The sequence below is a fragment of the Aotus nancymaae genome, unplaced genomic scaffold, assembly GCF_030222135.1.
Source record: "Aotus nancymaae isolate 86718 unplaced genomic scaffold, 86718_ANA_hifiasm-v0.15.2.pri h1tg000036l, whole genome shotgun sequence".
Taxonomy (NCBI): Eukaryota; Metazoa; Chordata; class Mammalia; order Primates; family Aotidae; genus Aotus; species Aotus nancymaae.
In genome coordinates this window covers 56,959,269-56,981,953 of record NW_026988450.1, presented here as the reverse complement: position 1 = coordinate 56,981,953, position 22,685 = coordinate 56,959,269, and the positions used below count along the sequence as shown (strand labels likewise).

General features: G+C 35.9%; 1 protein-coding gene across 5 annotated transcripts in view; it reads left to right on the top strand.

Annotated features, from left to right (window-relative positions):
* The window catches only part of RSPO2 (R-spondin 2), a 268,198-nt gene that overhangs the window by 160,237 nt on the left and 85,276 nt on the right, over window positions 1-22,685 (top strand). For all 5 annotated transcript variants that reach the window (XM_064384531.1, XM_064384530.1, XM_064384529.1 and 2 more), the window contains one exon: window positions 16,377-16,565. In XM_064384531.1, the coding sequence (XP_064240601.1) occupies window positions 16,377-16,565 (189 nt within the window). The remainder of the gene's footprint in view (window positions 1-16,376; window positions 16,566-22,685) is intronic.

Here is a 22,685-nt window from a genome sequence, read left to right as displayed (position 1 = left end):
CTTTGCATGTTTTTCACATGTACCCCAAAACCTAAAATGCAATAAAAAAAAAAAAAAAAAAAAAGATAGATATAGACAAATGTAGATGTTGACATATACAGAGGGAGACAATGCAGGGGAAATTATTTTTAAAATAATGTTAGTTTTGATATGACTTGGTGACTTACACCAGGTAAGGTGTTTATAGAGTGTTTACAATCCTGGTGTCCTACAATCTCTTTCAGAATTTGGAGTTTGTAAAGTTCACTTTTCCCAGCATATTGAAAATCATATATTCTTCTGTCTTTTTGAATTCCTTTTTTCTTTTGGAATCAATTTGCCAGTATTAAAAAAAATCTATAAAAATGTAACTAATTACAGGCTTCTTGTCTGTCTTGTATTTTAATATCTTTTCCTTAATCTATGCTTGATCTTTCCTTTTTCACTTTGAAGGTCCCTGTTTTTAGTAGACAAAAAAAGAAAGTAAATAAAAAACCCATAGTCTTCCTATCTCTCTCATCTACTATTACATTATATCTTAGTAAGTGAACTTAATTTTTAAAATTAAATTTGCTTTAAAAATAACTTTTCATAAATGTTAGGAAACTTTAATCTTCACATTTCTTTTGATATTACTTTTTCCCTGAATATATCCTTTTTTACATGTTGTTTAAAATGTTTGAATTCATCAGAGAACTTTCTATGCAACCATGTTGAACTCTCTAGAGTATCACTCATCTTTTCCCCTTTGGCATTATGTAAAGATGTTCTTATTCTGTAAGTAGCCTTATAATTTATATTCCAATTTAGAGATTTTGGCTGCAAACACAAGCCTGTTTCTTCTAAAAATTATGTTCTTAAAGTATGGGATTATACTTCTAGGATCACAGTCTCTATATGCTATTCTAAAACAAACTGTGATAACATTTAATTTTCATATTAACAGTTCTTCCTTGTATTTAAGTATTGAATAACTCCTTTTGTTTTTGCTATTTATCTGAAAGATAAATGGCCAATACAATCAGCTAAGGTTTATCAGACATAGTAAACTTTTTATCCTCGCATTCCCCAGACCTGCGCATATGTCTGTATATTTATATATATGCTCTTCCTTGGACTTGGAAATCTTGTTCCAACAGGCAAACTCCTGTATTCTTTTCAAGACCCAAGTCCTATTACTGCCTATTTTTTAGCTCTTCCAGAATAAATTACATCTCCTCCTTCTCTACCCCAAAGCACTTGTAGTATGCACATAAAATACAACTTTATAACTACAACATTTTGGAGAGCTCTTACTGAACAAATCTAGAATAATCTAAGTATTATATGAAGATGGTAACAGACTATAGCCCATTGAATAAAATTCACGAGTACCTTTCCTTTCTCCCTCATTTGTCTGTCTGCTTGTTTGTTTATATCAAACAAATGAGGGAGAAGGTAAAGGTCTCCCCAAAACCAGCATGCCCACTAATAAATGGAAAGGAAATGATGGAGTTAAAAAATTACCTTTGACACCCTGACGATAATAGTTCATTTAGGCAAGAGTCACCAATGGATGTCAAACCAGTGTGTGAAAGTTTGAATAGCAGGATATTTATATAGTTTTACTATGTCTCCTCTCAAAATACTTATCAATTATAGAAGAAAAAATAGCAACTTTATAGTATAGAAACCTAGCAGACACCACGTTAACCAAGCATCAGAGTTAGCATCACCAGTAATGCAACCAAAATGCATTGTGTGCCTCTTAACATGATGCACAGAAAAAGACAACCTCGCTTCATACATTATCCCCCAAATATATAACCAATCGTGAGGGAACATCAGACAAACTCACACAGACATGTTGTAAATAACTGACCTGTTCTCTTAAAAACCGTTAAGCTCATGAAAGAGCTCCAGATTAAAGGAGACTTGGAGACACGATTTTCAAACCTATCATATTAAGTTAGATTTCAAACCTAATATGATGTATAATCCTAAAAGGGATTCTAATCTAGGAAAAAAAGAACTATAAAGGACATTGTTGGCATAATTATGGAGTGGGGATTAAAAAAAGTGTATAAAATATGGTTGATGTAAAGCAATGTGTTTGTTTTTCGAAGTACTTTTTACTGAAAAATTTAAAGATAAGAGGACAGAATATCTGCAAATTATATTTAAATGACTCAGAAAAATCATATGTATACATTTGTATGCACACATATATTACATATGAATGTACCTATATGTCTATATACATATCTGGCTACATACATATACACATATAGTTTTGACACTTTTTGAGAGTGTACAGTACCATTTACAGTTTTCCATGAATGTAGATGCAGGTTGTTTTTGGCTTCCAAGAATTGGAGAAGATAGAGGAGAATCATGGTTAGTAAGCAGTGACAAATTCCTCTCCAAAACTGTTCATTCCATTCCTCTGGCTTTCATGCATTTGCAAAGTCTAGTTTTGATCATTTGAGTGGTATACTCAGGCTTTCTAATTACATAGGTATGCTTGCTCTGTGACTTCAAAGGCCCCTTAGCCAGGACAGGATCTGTCTTCAAAGACAGTGAGGAGAGTGGCCCATTTGCAGGAAATTGCATGGTTTGGGGGTGATTGTTGTTTTCTTTGAACTTGTCAAGTGGAGATCCCTCTTTAAAAAGTGCTGGCCTTTTGCTGAATGCCCAAACAGTAAAAGACTTTCCATTTATAATTCTGAATTTAACCTCTGCCAGAGGAAACTTGTAACTCAGTTTCCCCCATTATCCTTTTTGATGGATCAGCAGTTTTACTCTGAAGTGTTTTTGTGGGTAACATCTTAATTTTGTTGGCTTATAGTTCTAGCTGTGTTAGAAAAGATTAGCATAGTATTTTTAGTGACTATCAAAAGGAACTTTGATTATTTTATTATAGCTAAAAACAGAGGAAAGGAGCAGTGAGGGAATTATGAGGATATGGCCTAATTTGAAAGAAAGTTCTCGCAATTTAAATCACGGTATAATGCATTTCTTCCGCTAGGTGCTGTACATATGTTGTTTAATGAGAAAATAAAGAGTCAGGATTTTGGAGTTAAAGGCCAGAACTGCATTCACATTTGTCACAAACTGTGATCTTGGAAAGATTATTAAAAACTCTCTGAACCGTTTATTCACTTTGGTAAATGGAAATTATATATAAGAAGTTTAGTTTCAAAAGGTATGAAAGCAAGGAGACTGCAATCTGTCCTGTAGCATGTTCCCCAGAGTTATTTTTTTCTTTTTAACCCTCATTTTGACTTTGCTGTTTTTTATTTCTTTTTATTCATAATAGACAGAAGCTTCTTAGAATAAAGACAGTTAAGCAAGTAGATTTCAAACTGGGTCTCAGGTATGAATTGCTGTGAAGTTAGCAAATCAACAAAGCATGTCAAAATAACCTGCTTATGAATGCTAAATGCAGACCATTGGTTTAAAAAATTATTGAGTTTTAAATTCTGTGTAAGTCTGGAGATTTAGTAGTGAATCATTCTGATTTTTGTTAACATGTGATTTTTACCATCAGTGACCTACATTGTAGAAAATAAAACTGACTTTTTTTGCATCGTAGTGTAGTATTCCATAATAACATTTGTCAGCTTTAGGTGTCTGTTAGTGTGCTTTTTATTAAGGCAATTAAAAAAATCATCTTTGTTTAAGAAACCTTTCTCTAGAGTAATGTAGCTAACAAGAGCAGCCATTCTCAATTTTAAAACACAGTGGTAAAACCCATGGGAGTTTCCACATTTAAAACACATGGAGTCTTTAATCTGGTTAGTTATGACACTGATTCTTCTTGAGGGCTGTGTTTATGACACCAAAAAGTCATCTAGTTTGTTTCCATTTATTGTTTTATTATTAAGACAGTGATATAAGCAGGAGTGACCAACTAGTTTCTATTCTAGGAAGCAGGTGGGATACGAGGGATAATTGAATATCTTAAGCACAATGAGAATTATATGTTAAATAGAGTCCACCTTACCCCTTTGTAAAAACAGTTTAATTTTGGATAGGCAGGAGGGAAAGATTTTCGTACATGCAGTTGGATAGGTCAGACACTATGGCACTTACGCTCCATTTCTTAGGAAGTATGCAAAACTGTTTTTAAACTGTGTTAGTATAAGAAGTATTTAAGTACTTTATGGAACAAAAATCTGGCTCTGTTTGTGAGCAGTTTGTTTTCTTCTTTTTAAATAATTGGATTATCTCCTTGTTTAAACATGGAACCATGTGAGGGTGGCGGTTTTGCAATCTTCATAAATGTATATATTTAGATCTGCTCATGTTGGGGTTACTATTAGCACCAGCAGTCTGTCAGCATTTCCACAGGGTCTTTTAAGTATGTTTTGAAAGCTCCAGCCAACACTTGGCATAAGTAATCTGTACTACACAGCAGTTTCAAGCTAAGGCTTATAGGATCGCATGCATGCTTTTTAAAAATTATTATACTTTAAGTTCTGGGATGCATGTGCAGAATATGCAGGTTTGTTACATAGGTATACATGTGCCATGGTGGTTTGCTGCACCTATCAGCCATCGTCTAGGTTTTAAACCCTGAGTGCATTAGGTCTTTCTCCTAATGCTATGCCGCCCCTTGCCCCCCAGTACCCAGACAGCCCCAGTATGTGATGTTCCGCTCCCTGTGTCCATGTGTTCTCCTTGTTTAACACACACATACTAACTTTTAGCATACTTTTCTTTTGGCATTAGAAGAATTTTATGGAGTACATTTATTTTTTTCTCTCACTGATTGAAGCAGGTGGCTTATTTCATAGAACTTAGGATATGATTCTTCCCTTGTTTCAAAAACATCATCTCTTTCTGGAAAAATAAGCAACATTCAACCATCCTATGTTTTGCTTCGACTTCATCAGCTAATTAACATTATTGGTGTTAGCAGTTTACAAACTGAGGAGCTCGTGATTCTGGTGGCATATTTTCCCACTTAAAGAGTTTAGTTTTCTGATGCATCTGTTGTGATCCTTAATTGTACACTTTTTTCATTACCTGTCAGAATTAATGTCTAGTGTGGGGATATGCATTAAGATTTTTGTGTCAAAATAGTTTCTAGTGGGGAAAAAGAGGAGTAATTCTTATAGGACTTGGTTTCCCAAAGTGTTAATTATGGGAAGGGCTTCATCATTTGGGGAACTGTTTGTGCTAAATTGAGATCACACAATTTTAATTTCTTATTGGGGCCTATAGATAATTACTTTTTTTTTCTTGTGTTTTGTCTTTTTACTTGATTTGGCATATTCATGACTGTTTTTGAAAATGTTCCCTGGAGAATTTCTAAATCCCACTTATTTCAATTGAATTCCATTCTACTTGAGCTTCTCACTCTGACTGGCTCTCAGTTGGCCAGGGCATAGAACTGGCTTGGCAAAGTGCTAAATTTAGCTTTCCTTGAGCCTCTCTCTGTGGTGCTAAGCTCATTATTTAAAAAAAAACTCAAACAAAAAATACAAAACTCTCAAAAGTATCTTGCATTGCTATTGATGTGCCCCCCCAAAATATGTCTCAAAAGTACCTTGCATTGCCATTGATGTGCATCAGCAGCTCCTTTGGAATGTCTCTGACTCTGCCACCAGATGCACAAGCCACCTGTACTGCTTATGTTTTGGGTGAGAAATGTTGAAAGGGACTCTGTCAAAGTAAAATGTATTGAACCAATTATTTTTCCTCCGATGACCACTGCGATTATTTGCTTGAGGGTGTATCCTTTCAGTCTCCTTCAGTTTGGCAGATTATCTCGAATGTTAATGATGTCTGTAAATTGTGAGAAAGAGAATGTGTTTATCATGTTCTGGACAGGTCCATTATGCCCTCAAACAGAACCACCTAAGACTCCACATGTACTTTGCACCATATCTCAGTTCATCATCTTTCCTTGACCCATAATTATTAAGTATGCTGAGCTGCCCTGTGGCATCTTAGTTAAATCAGACTTTGAAGCGTTCATGACACATACCTCATAGATCCTTTCTGTTTCTTTGTGCTGTGTCAAATATATATCTTTTTCCAGTGACCTACACTATGACCATAGTTAATCCAGGTGTGATTAATCTGAGGTGCCAATGTATGAGGATTACAGCTCGAACAGTGCTGGCACTGGGGAATATTTAAGGGTTTATAGTTCTGGTAATTTTCTTCTTTTTTTTTTTGGAAGATAATAGCACTTCATGTGTTAAAAATAGATCTGTGACTCTAACTCTCTCCACCAATATTTTAAAATTTATAGGTTTGGTTAGGTTCAGTGGCTCATGCCTGTAATTTCAGCACTTTGGGAAGCTGAGGCAGGTGGATCATTGAGGCCAGGAGTTCGAGACCAGCCTGAGTAACATGACAAAATTTCATCTCTACTGAAAATACGAAAATTAGCTGGGTATGGTGGCACAAGACTATAGTCCAAACTACTCGGGAGGCTGAGGCACAAGAATCACTTGAACCTTGGAGGTGGAGGTTGCAGTGAGCCAAGATTGTACCACTGCACTCCAACCTGGGTGACACAGTGAGACTGTCTCAAAACAAACAAACAAAAACTCCTAGTTTTTCCTAGTTTTGAGTCTTTGTACAGTGAAATATGTATTTCAATAGGAGACGCCAAATGATCTGATTAAAGAACTTTAATCCTGATGTCATTAAAAATACTCATTTGTAGAGATGATTTCCATATTTGAGGGGCTTACAAATGTTTAGAAATACTGTTTTCTCAAGGAAAATAGTAGACAAGTATATGCTAGACAAATATAGGTCCAATCTTTCATTCCTAATTGATATGATGTATTAGTTTTTAAATAATATTGTTAGGTAAACAATGAGTTTCTCAAAGTTAATGCTTCTTGGGAAGTTAAAGCTTTGTAAGCCTTGTACCTAAAAATATCATTCATTCTCTGTTAAAGAACACATGACAAAAGATAAAAAGATTCTGAGAAAATATGGTTTAATTCTTTTTTATTTCTTTTTTTTGGAGGTGGAGTCTCACTGTGTCACCCAGACTGGACAGTGGTACAGTCCCAGTTCACTACAACGCCTCCCTCCCAGGAGGTTCATTGTGCTCTCAAACAGAAGTGATTCTCTTTAGAGTTCAAGCGATTCTCCTGCCTCAGCCTCCTGAGTAGCTGGGATTACAGGTGTGCACCACCATGCCCAGCTAATTTTGTATTTTTAGTACAGATGGGGTTTCATCATGTTAGCCAGGCTGGTCTCAAACTCCCGACCTCAGGTGATCTACCTGTTCTAGCCTCCCAAGGTGCTGGGATTACAGGCGTGAGCCACCACACCCAGCCATTAATACAGTTTAATTCTAGGGGTTCTGTAATTTTGAAATTTTTGGCACAAGCTTTGCTCTTCATTGCCAATTTTTTTTCTATATTAAATTTATGTTAACATAGTCCTTCTAAAATTTTAAAGGAAGTCTAGAAATTTAGCATTAGGCTTGATTAACATTTTTAATTGTAGTATTTATTTTCTTTCTAAAGCATGATGCTTTTAATGGTGATGGTCTAGGATTAAAATTTATTTTCTTTACATTCACAGTTAGACTACTGGGTTTATGATATTTAAATATTTATGATTTTATATTAAACTAACCAAAATATCTTAAGACAGTATTTGGCATTTTGGTCAAAACTTGTGTGGCACATTAATTCGTTACCTTGCTTGTTTAATTGAGTTTGAGCTTGGTAGTATACATGATTACAGGATTTTTATCCCAGTGTTGCCAAGCTCTAGTCGGGAGAATGTATCCAACTTGATTTGTATAGCATCTGACATGCAAGTTCCCTGTTACTGGTGCCAGAGGTGGGATTCTCCCCCAAATCTTTCTCCTTTTATATGTTTTTTTTTCTTCCTTAAATACGTATCTTGAACTTGAGGTTAGGAAGAGACATATATTAGCAATTTTATGATACTGATTGATGAAGTTAATATTCATTTAAAAGATGGGTTGAACTTGCAACATTATTTGACCAGCAAATATAGAGTGAGACTAAGATGCCAACAGCCCATTGTTCAGTCTTATTATTTTCAAAATTAGAAATCTGTACCTTTGTCAGGATGGATGCCTACACCTAGAAGGAATTCAGATTTCTTCTTGCTTGGCAGGGCCTAGCTGCAGAAACAAGGGAACACATTTTTTAGAAGTCAGGAGTATATTAGAAACACATGGGCATTCAACACCTACATAAAATGCTCTAGGAGATAAATGTGAATAGCTGGATTTAACAAAGGCCCAGACTTTAAAATACCAGAATTCATGAAAAGGCTAAACTTACTTTGCAATTTAAGGGGAACACAAATCAACTAATTAGAATTAATAATAAAGAGTTCTACTTAGGCTGTCTCTCTTGATATAACTGTTTGTGATATAGGTATTGTTACCTTGTTTCAGCCTCATGGTTTTTTTGTTTGTTTGCTAAATCCCTGTAATATTCCTTTTCCCATCAAGGGGATATGTGTGGGTTTGTGCTAGAATCACTGTTTATCACCGTTTTGAGGATTTTTCATGTTTTATGAGATATATTTCATCTTTAGAATTTTGGGTGGGTCTAGATTTAGAAAAGTGTTTTGGTTGGAATCATGAGCCTCTGGATCTCAGCAGGCTTTAGGGTTGGAAAAGTTGAAGCTCACAGAGAGAGCAAATAAACATGGTCATCAAAGCTGAGAATTAAGATCTGTTTATTCACCTGCACACTTGAATTAAATCTCAGAGCAATGGGCAGAGCCATTCGACTTATGAAGATCCTGACAAAATAAATTACTCTAGTGATGTTTAAACATCTATTTTTTTGCCTGTGTTTAGACACAGAGGTTGGTGTAGTGACCATATGGTAGATGGAGAAGTTCCTGTGGAATTACTAAGCTATTGATTTACAACAGGGAGAAGGCCACTAAAATAGTGGACAATGGTTAATTAAATGGAAAAATCTGTTTGAAGTTTGGGGCAAGAAGCTTCAAATTGTAAAAAATCACATGGGCTCTCGTTCTTCAGCATTGAGCAGCATCATGACTGAAGATTGGAGAAAACGGGGAGAGAGTACTTAGGTTAGGTGTGGCTCACATCACTCTTGCTTTAAGAGAATTCCTCGTGTGTAGGGTTATAAAGATACCTAAGATACGGACTTCGGTAAGTATTCCCTAATTCATTTTCGTTAAGTCTGTTGAGGTTCAAGTAAATAAAGCAATGCTTTTAATGATACCTTTTTTAAAAGAAAAACATAAGGCGCAATTTGTTGACTCTCAGATTTTTATGGTCAAAATGAAAGTTGGCTTCTGATACATAAAAGCAAAACAAAAAGCCTTTAATTTGTGTTGACTCTCTTGGTTCTGTAATTCTCTTTTCTCTATACTTCTTACTGTGGAGCGTGATTTGTGGTGATAAAGAGCTTTGGTTTAACTTTTGAACTGAAAGTATAGCTTCAACTTTAGCATGTGATGACTGTGAGACAGTGAACCTCTTCCTTAAACATTCTGCTGTGTACTTGTAAACCTTCCAGGATCTTCCTTTATTAAGTTAGGTTTGGAATGGATACCTTATTGGATAATTGCTTGTTCTTGGTTTTTCAAATTTGTGTATAAATTCTAGAGCAGAAGGTCGTCAACATGTTTCAGAGGACTCTGTAGTGTGGGGCTGCTTTTGATGTAGCTCCAGCCAGCAACCCCTGCCCTTGTCTTAGTCGCTCAGTTTTTTTATGTTAAAAAGATGGCTTTTTTCATGAAAGAGTCATACATTGTTTCTGTAAATATCATTCCGTAGAGTCTTTGTGCTTAAGGTAGGTTACAATCTTGGACAACTCTGAAAATGAAAAAGAGTTGGATTCTGTCTGGTTACCTTTTCCTCCACCATAGCCATTTCCTCACACAGCCTGTCAGTATTCCCACTTTCTGTTGCTCTTCTTCAGCTTTTCCCATCCCCTCAATTTTTTACCCTTTCTGGCACAGAGTAGTTGAATGATATCCTAATTTTTTGAAACTCACTCACTTACATCCTACTCAGGACACTAAGGACGATACTGGAATAAAACCTCTTCAGAAGGCAGCTAGAGAAATTATTGATAGTATAAGCTTATTTTTGGTCAGCTATGCAAAAATTATTTATAAATCATAATTATCTAGGCAGATGAAGGCATAACAAAATAGTACAGTGAGTATAAAAACAGGAAAATTAACTCAGCAATAGAATGTAGAGTGAAGTAGGGAGAGGGTAGATCTAGGGTTCAGACTTCATAACTACCCAAATGAGAAGTGATAAAGGCCCAAATTATGAGAATATTCATGGAAATCATACGGGTGAGGGTTGGAATCAAACCTGTAGGAGGCAATATTATCATAGATGCTGGAGGAGGAAGAAAACTTTCAGCAACCTAGGCTATTGGAATTGTGAGGATCAGAAATTGAGAATGAGATCTTGAATGAATGATGAGAAAACTGGTTGTGGTCTTCATAAAAGCAATTTTGGAGATAATTCAGCAGAGGTTGGTGATAATTAGAAGCAACAGGGTTGATACTTCCAAGAAATATGATGGTGACATTGGTTTAGTTTATTGTTACGGAAAGTTGCTAACAACTTACTGAAATTGAACAAGTTATGACCCAACAGGTACAGTATGATGTGTATGAAAATTACAAATTGTATATTTTATACAAGTATACATATATAAAGGAATATTTGGAAAGTTGTTTGACAGAATTTTATGGGTAACTGTATCTAAGGAGATGATTTTTCATCAGAATTGGTTCCCTAGCTCTCCCCCGCAACAATTGCAGATTTAGGGAAATAAGGTATTAAATGAGAGACTATCTGGAAAGCATAGATAGGTTTTCAAGTGAGAGAATGCCCATGCAATAGACTCAACATGCAGATAAAACAGTTGATAGAAAAAAAGTCCTATAGGAAGAGGTAGATCTTTCTGGCCAAATCATGGGGCCTTGATTCCTGATCCTGAAGGGCCTTGTTTCTTCTTCAGCCCCTTTGGTAGAGTAAGCCCTAGTTTTGGGACCCCCCACTGGATGAGAGACTGTAAGACCACATTGGGGATGTGGGAGCTTGGGGGAGGAAGGAAGATTCTCTTGTGGAACTAAAACCTATATAGATTTGCTACACGTTGCTATAATTATAATGGCCATTAAATTATTATAAGTAAAGGAATGATGTGATATACAATGTACTCTGTAGAGCTGCCAGCCAGACCACTTATTGCTTGATATTAGTTTTATACTCAAGAATGGTTCTATGGAGGGCAAGCAATATGTAGTCTCAAAGCTAAAAGTTTCAATAATTGATGAGTTTTCTATTTTTTCTCTCTTCATTCTCTTTTGGGTTAACTCAATAAAATGAAGTCGTTGTGACTGCATGGATTCTGTTGTATTTATGACTTTGCCTGGTGCAGTGACAACTAACAGTTACATGAATTTTTCATATTTTAGAAACTATAATATTTCAGGTTGTATCATTTCTAAATTATATACCAGCTATAGCAAGAGTATTTTACATGTTTTCTTTCAAGGTCCCCACCAGATGCAGTGAACTTCATATGGTTCAGATATTAACTTATTTTAGATGCTATTTCAACATTTGCTTAGTACTGTCTTCTCCCACCTTGTCCCATCAGTAGACTATTTCTGTTTGAAAAAAAAAAGTAAATAGTATCTTACAAGTGAGCATCTAATATAATTTGTGGAATCTTCAAAACAGATGTAATTATAAGTAAGTACATTATCCTGAAATTAGTGCATAACCTTTATATACTAATTTTTTTTAAAAGTGAGATATAATTTACTTGTAAGTTATGCACATTAATTATAAAAATGTACAAGTATACTTAGATAAATGCATAGTTTTATGAATTTTACAAATGTATACATTTGTATAACCAGTATCCAGGCAAGATATAGCACATTTCCATCACTCCCTTTAGCGAATTGACTAGTACACTCCCACCCCATCACCCTGATTCATGTCCTCCTGGAAATTTTAGAAGGTGACCTTTCTCGGAAACAGGGTTTTGGCAGTTGCAAGTAAGGTAAGGATGAAGATGAGATTATATGGGATAAAAGGACTTAAATCCAATGGGAGTGTCGCTGTAAGAGACAAAAAAAGACATGGAGATATGAGAGAAGAAGGCATGAGACAACGGAGGGATTGACGTTGTGTAACTATGAGTCAAGGAATGCCCTGGGTCATCAAAGGCTGAAAGAGGCAAGACACGATTCTCCGGCATCCTTCAGAGGAAGCAAGGCCCTGCAGATTCGATACTGGAGTTTCAGACTTCTTGTCTCTGGAACTGAGAAAATAAATTCCTGTTGTTTAAGCCACCAAATTGTGGTCATTTGTTACGGCAGCCCAAGGAAACAAATATACCTCCTCCATCCCCTGCAAATTCTAATATTCCCCTTTCCAGTCAGTCCTCAATCCTCAAAGGCATGTAGTATTCTTATTTCTATCACCATAGATTAGCCATGCCTGCCTTTGACCTTAATATGAATGAAATTATATGAAGCATGTTCTTTTTTGTATCTGTTTGGATTCTTTTGATCAGCATAATGTATATGAATTTAATTCATGTCATGTGTATCTGTATTCTTTTTATTATTGAGTAAAACTCAAATAGTTTGAATATACCATAATTTATCCATTCTGTTCATAGATATTTGGGTCGTTTCTTCCTACTCATATTTCATACATATATTACATCTTTTGTAGCTGTCACTGCTTTAGAAGTTATGTATTCTATTATTGTTTTTGCAGTTGGGACCTTAAGGTTATAGTAGTTACATTTTACTTTAATTTACATTGGTCTTCCCACTAGTAAAGCAGAAACTTTGAATGCTTTAACTTTGGCTTGCTTCTCAAGTCTTCTGTGTTTTTGTGAATATAAGATATTTATTTTCAAAACTTGAAAATCATTATGTATGTTTTTTACATTCTATGCTTTTGTATAGAGACACGAACATATTTTTCAATTGGTGTGATCACTAATGCTTTTTGCATTCTACTTCCTCTGGGTTCTGTTTTATTTTCTCCAGTACTTTATTCTTTTAGTGAATGCTTTTTAAAAAATTAAGTTCGTTGCCTTTACTTTAGCTACAGGTATCTTTATTTTGCTCACATTGTTAAACTATAACTGCTTATAGAATTATAGTGTGACAATTTTTTCTCAGCATGTTGAAGATAGTATCTCAGCTATTAACCTTTATTTATTTATTTATGGATTATATGTCTGCTGTCAGTCAAAGTTTTATCCCTCTCTAGATAATCTGCTATTTTTCTCTGGCTTGACTTTATTCTTATGGTATGTAAATGTACTGTGTTTAGATGTAGACTTGTTTTGTTCAGTCTGTTAATTATTTTTTAATCTAAGAACCCATGTCTTTAATTCTGGAAATTAATCAGTCATCTCTTTGAGTAGTGTGTTTTATTCTTTATTATATATGTATATATATAATATATATATAAGTTCAGGGCTACAAGTGCAGGTTTGTTACATAGGTAAACTTGTGTTGTGGGGGTTTGCTGTAAAGATGATTTCACCAGCCAGGCATTAAGCCTAGTACCCGTTAGTTATTTTTCCTCATCCTCTCCTTCCTTCCATCCTCTGCCCTCCAACGGGCACCAGGGTCTGTTGTTTCCCTCTATGTGTTCATGTGTTCTCATCATTTAGCTCTCACTTATAAGTGAGAACATGTATTTTGTTTTCTGTTTCTGTTCTAGTTTGTTAAGGATAACAGCCTCCAGTTCCGTCCATGTCCCTGCAAAGGACATGATCTCATTCATTTTTATAACTCTTTGATATTCCATGTTATACGTATACCACATTTTCTTGATCCAATCAGTTGATGGGTATTCAGGTTGATTCCATGTCTTCGCTATTGAGAAATAGTGCTGCAATGAGCATATGTGTATATGTGTCTTTATATTAGAAGGGTTTATATTTCTTTGGGTAGATACCCAGTAATGGGATTACTGGGTTGAATGCTATTTCTGTCTTTAGGTCTTTGAGGAATTACTACCCTGTCTTGCGTAATGGTTGAACTAATTTATGCTACCACAAACAGTATATAAGCGTTTATTTTCCTTCACAACCTCACCATCTGTTATTTTTTTGACTTTTTAATAATAGCCGTTCTGACTGGTGTGAGATGGTATCTCATTGTAGTTTTTATTTGCATTTCTCTAATAATCAGCAATACTCAGTTTTTCATATGATTGTTGGCCACATGTATGTCTTCCTTTGAGAAATGTCTGTTCATGTTCTTTGCCTGCTTTTTAATGTTTTTTTTTCCTTGTGAATTTCTTTAAGATCTTTATACTGCTGAATATTAGACCTTTGTCAGATGCATAGTTTGCAAATATTTTCTCCCATTCTGCAGGTTGCCTGTTCAGTCTGATGATAATTTCATTTGCTCTACAGAAGTTCTTTAATTAGATCCCACTTGTCAATTTTTGCTCTTGTTGCAGTTGCTTTTGGCATCTTTTTCATGAAATCTTTGCCTGTGCCTATGTCCTAAATGATAATGGCCAGGTTGTCTTCCAGGGCTTTTTTTTTTTTTTTTCTTTAAATATAGTTCTGGAGTTTACATTTAAATCTTTAATGCATTTTGAGTTCATTTTTATATATGGTATAAGGAAGGGGTCCAGTTTCAATCTTTTGCATATGGCTAGCCAGTTACCCAGCACCATTTATTGAGTAGTGAATCTTTTCCCCATTGCTTGTTTTTTGTCAGGTTTGTGAAAGATCAGACAGTTGTAGATGTGTCATCTTATTTCCGGGTACTCTATTCTGTTCCATTGGTCTATTTGTTCTTGTATCAGTACCATGCTGTTTTGGTTAATGTAATATAGTTTGAAGTTGGGTAGCATGATGCCTCCATCTTTGTTATTTTGCTTAGGATTGCCTTGGCTATTCGGGCTCTTTTTTGGTTCCATGTAAATTTTAACACAGTTTTTTCTAGTTCTGTGAAAAATGTCAGTGGTAGTTTAATGGGAATAGCATTGAATCTACAAATTGCTTTGAGCAATATGGCCATTTTAATAATATTGATTCTTCTATGCATGAGCATGGAATGTTTCTCTATTTGTTTGTATCATCTCTGATTTCTTGGGTAGTGTTTTGTAGTTCTCCTTGTAGAGATTGTTCATCTCCTTAGTTACCTGTATTTCCTAGGTATTGTATTCTTTTTTGGCAATTGTGAATGAGAGTTTGTTCATGCTTTGAATTTTGGCTTGACTGTCGTTGGTGTGTAGGAATGCTAGTGAATTTTGCATGTTGATTTCATATCCTGAGACTTTGCTGAAGTTGCTTATCAGTTTAAGGTGTGTTTTATTAATTCCCTTTACTCTTTCCTTCTGTAGTAAATACCAATCATGTATTGGAACATTTCCGCTTTTTTTTTCTTATATGCTTATTACCTTTTTATCTTGTTTTGTGCCACAATTCTTTAAATGTGTTTTTGGTTATGTCATTCTCTCTAGCCTACCATTCAACTTCTCCGTGGAATTTTTTTTGGTTGATTTTTCATTTAATTCTAATGTGTACATTCTTGCCTTTTCCCGTGTGATTTCTTGTTATTCCTTTTTCTCTTCAGTTATCTGGTAGATATTCATTTTAAAGGCTCTTTCAGAATGACCTTATTTCTGTTTTTTTAGCTGTGAAATTTTCTTACTGATACTGATGGCTGTTCCTCATGAAGGCTTGCTTGTTCATGTGATTTATTCATTTTGATGTAAGGGTAGCATTTCATGAAAGTCCAGATCTCAGGATTGTAGAAAACATCTAGACAGTAGTTCTATATTTATATTTTTTCTTTGTGGGTTTTCCTGGATCTGAACAAATTCTTATTTTAAATTGTCAACACCATATAGACCCCATACTACATGATAATTTTAATTTAGATCCCATCCTTGCAGACTTGGTGTTCTTATGTCTCATGAATTACATTTTCTCTTGTGCTTACCTGCTCTGTGCTCTGTGCTCCCAAGCTAGGGTCAGCCTCCTCTGCTCTGGCCAGTTAGGGCAGGGGGTCATGAACAAACAGCCGTCTTGACTCTATCTACATAAAGGGAGCTAAGTGCCAGATCTTTACATGAATATTTCTCAGCCTGCATTGAGGACCTTGCCCTAAATTCTACCTCTGTCTGGTCTGATATCCCCATGAGCCATTCAGCTTTAGCTTCTGCCTCAACTCTGCCTCTGAGTTTCCTCTTTGTTTCTAAGTTTGGTTGTGTATTAACCACTTTTTGGGTAGGGGAGGTAGAGGGAATAAGGGGAGGGATATTTTATTTAGTATTTCTATGTGAGTATAGCAGAAAAAAAATTATCTCTTCACTAGGGTGTATTTACCAAAAGTCTGATTATACTCATAATTAAAAACAATTTTTTGTTTTTCTTTTACAGCTAGTTATGCATCAAATCCCATTTGCAAGGGCTGTTTGTCTTGTTCAAAGGACAATGGGTGCAGCCGATGTCAACAGAAGTTGTTCTTCTTCCTTCGAAGAGAAGGGATGCGCCAGTATGGAGAGTGCCTGCATTCCTGCCCATCTGGGTACTATGGACACCGAGCCCCAGATATGAACAGATGTGCAAGTGAGCGTTTGGCTTTGTCTATCCTGTATTGCTGGATATGCAACTTAGGAGAGGAGCTAAGTTGAAGATTTTGACTGATTTTTAAAAAAATACATTTGTAATAGGCAATAGAAATAGTCTAAGCTTGTTGGGTGTGGTGGCTCACTCCTGTAATCCCAGTAATCCCAGCGCTTTGGGAGGCCAAGGTGGGCAGATCACTTGTGGACAGGAGTTTGAGACCAGTCTGGGCAATGTGGCAAAACCCCATCTCTACTAAAAACACAAAAATTAGCTAGGCATGGTGGTGCACACCTGTAATCCCAGCTACTAGGATGGCTGAGGCACCAGAATCTTTTGAACCTGGGAGGCAGATATTGTTGTGAGCTAAGATCTCTCCGCTGTGCTATAACCTGGATGACAGGGTGAGACTTCATCTCAAAAAAAAAAAAAAAAAAAAAATAGAGTCTAAGCTCAAACTTGCAAAAATGAGTTTGGTAGGATAAGAGCACCTTTAGTTTATATTTTGTGTAGAACTGTAAGACACAGTCACACATATACACTTTATTTTAGATTACATAAATTTTTTTTTAAATCACAAGGATCTCAAGCACAATATTGTTTGACAGATTTTTGTAAAGAGGACCTACTCAGTGCTTATAAAAAAACAAACAAAAAAACACCAAGTAATTTAAGTACTTATACTGAGAACAATCTCTCTGGTTTACCAGTTTCTATAGCTTCTTTTTCTCTTTTTATTTGAGTTTGTAATCCTGAGTTAGTCTAACTTGCAATTAAATACGTGGTAAAGGTGGTTTCTTTAAGAACCATTATTGATATAACTAAAAAGTTTAGGGTATTTTAAAGTAATCTGAGTTGCATGTTTAATAACTATTAAAAAAAGGTTAAGGAATGGCATTTTGTACACAGGAATGAGGTTGCAATTTTTCATCTCTTAATCCAAAAATCACTTACGGAATGAGTCTTATCTTCTAGATCAGCCATATAAATTGTGGTTAAAAAAAAAAATGAGATAGCAAAGGAACATCCCTTTCTTTAAGGAACTCAAATTTTAGGAGATAGAAAGGATAAGAAAAAGGGGACCACAGAATAAAATGACAAATGGTAAGTAGTTCAATCATAATTTAATATATTAAGTGCTATGTCAGTAATAATTAAATCACTCATATATATGTGTATATATATGAGATCATTAAATCTCATATTTATGAGAGTGGTTTAATGATCTCCCATTAACACACTATGTGTGTGACTATTCAGGCAAGACAGTCTTCAGATGAGAAGAGAGTTTGAATTACATCATCCAATGACAATATTATTTTGGAAGGAAGTAGAACTAGTGGGGGCTATTTAAATGAATTCTAGAAGGAAGGAACCACATATATGTAAAAATAAGGTGTTTGGAGAACAAGAACTCTCACCCGGAGTGTTCTTTGGCATTTTGGCAATGCAATTCTCTGTTTCATGGGACCTATCCTATATTGCTGGACATTCAACATCCTTGGTCCTTGCCCATTAAATGTCCTTTTTGTCTTCAAAAAGCAAACATGTCCCCAAACATTTTTAAACACTTCCTGGAAGAGCAGTATGGTAGCTGGATAAAAATCACTGAAGAGCATGTGCCTAGTGGGAGGTGTGGTTGGAATTGAGGATGGAAAGGGAGGCTGCTGTGCAAATGGATAAAGGTGTTGCCTGCCACGCTAGGAAGTCTTGGTATCATCTGAGGGTACTGAGTAGGCAATGAGCTAGAGATTGCTTTAAGATAATTTTAGCAGAAGTGAGGGAGATGAATAGGAGAGGAAAACAAAGCAGAAGAAGGCTGTTGTAATGATTGCAGATTAGAAATCTTGTTCTGATGATTTTTTGTGGGTAATGAATTGCCGAGTTTAAAAATAGAACCAAAGGGGCCTGGTAACTAACTGGACAGGGCTAAGAGAAAGAATCAAGCATGATCTTGAGGTTTTCTAGCTAAGGTACTGGGTGAAGTTATACCATTAGCAGAGTTAGAGATATTTAGGCTTGGAGGAAACTTGGATCTACCTTCATTTCGTGGAATTGTTTAGATTAATATTTAAAGGACACAACTCCCTACCAGTTAATAGAATGGCTTGCAAATATTTAGCAAATATGCATTTTGTTCTTAAAGTATATGATTTAGCCTACGTCCTAATTTATGTCTCATGGTTTATATACTTCCAGAGGCGGATAGGGTCCACCTTGGAAAGGATTCCTGTTCAGATTGCTGTAGACCATCTATGGAGGGGGTGGTTTGAGTCCACTTTATTCTTTGTTTTTTATTCCAGACTATCAGTGCACAAGGATGACAAGGCAAGAGTATAGATGGATAGAGGCATTTATTCCAAGTTCTAGAGCTAGCATTGTATGTACTGTATATGGACAATAGGCTGGCCATATAATGTATTAACTCAGTGTGGGACACTGGGAAATGAAAGGGGCTGCCATTAACAACTATGTAGGGAGATTGGATGGAAACCAGGACCATCCTGTGCAAACTGGTATGAATGGTCACCCCAGCAATACTTTGTAGCATATCAGTGGAGTCTTCCTTAAAGAGATACTCTCAGGCAGGAGTTAACAGCACATTTTAGCTAAGTTTTCTTTTCTCAGAAGTGGAAAGGAGAGCAGTGACTGTAAATCAGCCTTAGAAAGAAAATCTGCATATGGGAAAGGGTTTGCTGTGGATAGCCTTCTTGTAAGTGAATACAATCAATGTTGGAGTTTACTGACCTAGAGGAAATCATTACCTGGTACAAGCGGGAAGTGCTATTAACAAGACCCCATTAAAGCAAAGTGAAAAATGGAAAATTACTTCTTAATTCTCAGTATATGATAATCATGTTTTTTTCATACCAATTGTTACTCTCTTTCATGACTACTTTGCATTATACTGCATTGATGTTTATATTTTGTTCAGGGTATGAGATTTAAATTGTAAAGCTGTCAGAGACTTAGAATTTGAAGTCATATCCACTTTTTGCTTCCTTAAAAGATAATTACTCAATAGTAGAGAAGAAAATTATACTTTCAGCAATAGTAGCCTAAAAAATCTTGTAAGTGAAATTTACTCATCTGTTTCCTAATCACTACAGTACAATTTCAGATGTAAAGCAATATTCTTCTTCTTCTTTTTTTTTTTTTTTGAGATGGAGTTTCGCTCGTTACCCAGGCTGGAGTGCAATGGCGCGATCTCGGCTCACCGCAACCTCCGCCTCCCGGGTTCAGGCAATTCTCCTGCCTCAGCCTCCTGAGTAGCTGGGATTACAGGCACGCGCCACCATGCCCAGCTAATTTTTTGTATTAGTAGAGACGGGGTTTCACCATGTTGACCAGGATGGTCTCGATCTCTTGACCTAGTGATCCACTCGCCTCGGCCTCCCAAAGTGCTGGGATTACAGGCTTGAGCCACCGCGCCCGGCCGGATATTCTTCTTTTGAAGGAAGACTTGCTCTCTAAAAAGTTGTCTGATGTTGGCCTCTTTGTACACAGAGTATAAAGCTTATAAAATTCAACCATACTTACGGAAACCAATTCAATAACCATCTGAGTAATTCTGTGAATACATGCACTAACAGACACTAGAAACTGCCATTGTCCCTGATACTATATTAGATGTTATTTCACTCATATTTTTTTCTTATTCATTCATGAAACCAGTTACATAAAAGTTTATTTTTTAAATTGTTCTACATAGTCCTTGTAGAAAGCTTAGAAAAGTGCATAGGAGGCCTAAAACAAGCAAAAGCAAGCACTTCTCTCAAAGATAACAAAAGTGAACGAAAGATTTTGTCTTCTCTTCTTGACATTATTTCTATGAGTATTTGTGGTTTTCCTCACCTTACAAATGTATCATTGTGTTTTGTAACTTGTTTTAACTTAATAAATTATGAACATATTTTCATGCCATTAAATATGGCTGCATATATTCTGAATGGTTATACTATAATATATTTAGTTAATTGCCTATTGAAAATTTGCTTTTAGTTTTTCACAATTATAAGCAGTTCTATGAAAAATATCCTTATATAAATTCTTGCTCTCTCATATACGAATTTTTCACATTTGCCTGTTTATTTTTTTTAAAAAGATGAACTTTTAAACGTAATACATGTTTTGAAGGTATATATTGCCAGTTGGATTTCTAGAAAAGTTGTATTAGTTTACATCTTCACTAACAGTGGACATTTTCTCTTGTATGTCCCTGGCTATTAAAGTAGAAAGCTGCATTTTTGTCTTCATATGCTTTTTCTTTGATACAAATGAAGCTGAACATTTTTTTGTCACAGGAATATTGGCATTGTAGGATGTTTACCAGAGTCACTGCCTCCTCTTTTTCTATTTGTACAACTGTCATGTTTTTAGTAATTAAAAAACTTTTTGAAGTATCATGCAGAATTCTAAATTCACAAATAATAAATGGGAAGTTTAATCAACTATTACAAAGTAGATACACTTAACTCCCACTGAGATCAAGAAAGAATGTTAGCACTACCCACTCACTAACTTCCCATTCGCCAATGTCTTCTCCTTTGGCATAACTACTATCCTGACTTGTAAACGAAACACATAGAAAACATTATTCATGGCAACACTATTTATACTGATTACAACTTGGAAACAACTCAAATGTCCAAACAGTATAATACCTAAAAAATATAGTATATTAATATTGACATTTAACAAAAAGCAAGGAAAAGCCAATGGAGGAGGCTGTGACCAACTCACTAGGAAAACAGTCAGGATGATGTCCCAGAAGCACAAGTGGGAGGTCTTGAGGAGAAGCAAGTGGTCAATGTCAGTGTTGCACTGTTTAAACAATAGAGCTGTTGACCTTCATGTGAGTCCTTTCATTGTTTTTGTTGGGGCACCCACCGTCCTGATTGCTATGGCTTTGCGGGGGCGAGGTGCGGGGGCAGTACATGGAGTCATAGGAAAGCACCCAGTGATTACATATACTAGTTTTCTTCTTTCACTTCTCTGCTAAGTGTATTTAAAACGAGTATCTGATGATAACTGGAGGGCTCACAGATGGGTAAGTTGGGGTGTGTGTATATGTGTCTGTGAGTGACAGGAGACGTAAGTAGGAAAGAGCCAGTTGAGGAGGATAGACAGAAAATAATGAAGAAACAAGATCCCTGAAGAGACAGAAAAGGATAGAGTCCAAAACATAGGTGGGGAAATTCACCTTGGACAAACATTCATTCAGCAATTTATGAAGTATCTACCTCATGTCAATCAAGGTTAAGGATTCTTTTTTGTCATGTACTAGGAAGGTATCAGAAATATGCTGAAATTCAGGAAAAAGGAGCAGTAAACTTTTTTAACCTCCAAATTTATGTGTAAGAAAACAATATAATTTTGCCAGAGACAGTATTTTAAAAAATCATCTGTAAAAAAATAAAGAAATGAGATATTTTATAATTCTGGATCTGTGAATTTGCTACATTTTAACTACTTCTGCTACAGTTTTTTATTCTACCCTTGTTTTGGCATTTTGTGAAATATGTGTTTAGGCTAGGAGAACACTACATTTTGTTTCCTTTATTTTCCCATTTTGTTTCCTTCTTCTTTTTTTTTCTGTTGCACAGCTATAACTCACTGAAGCCTCAATGCCTTCTGGGCCAAAGGGATCCTCCCACCACAGCCTCCCCAGTAGCTAAGACTACAGGCATGCACCACTCTAACCAGCTAATATTTTTAAAAATATATTTTTAGAGATGCCTGGCTGTTTTTTATGTATGTATGTATGTATTTATTTATTTATTTATTTGAGACGGAGTTTCGCTCTTGTTACCCAGGCTGGAGTGCAATGGCGCGATCTTGGCTCACCGCAACCTCCACCTCCTGGGTTCAGGCAATTCTCCTGCCTCAGCCTCCTGAGTAGCTGGGATTACAGGCACGTGCTACCGTGCCCAGCTAATTTTTTGTATTTTTAGTAGAGACGGGGTTTCACCATGTTGACCAGGATGGTCTCGATCTGTTGACCTCGTGATCCACCTGCCTCAGCCTCCCAAAGTGCTGGGATTACAGGCCTGAGCCACTGCACCCGGCCCTATGTATTTATTAATTAAGATATTTTTAGAGATGAGGTCTTGCCATGTTGGC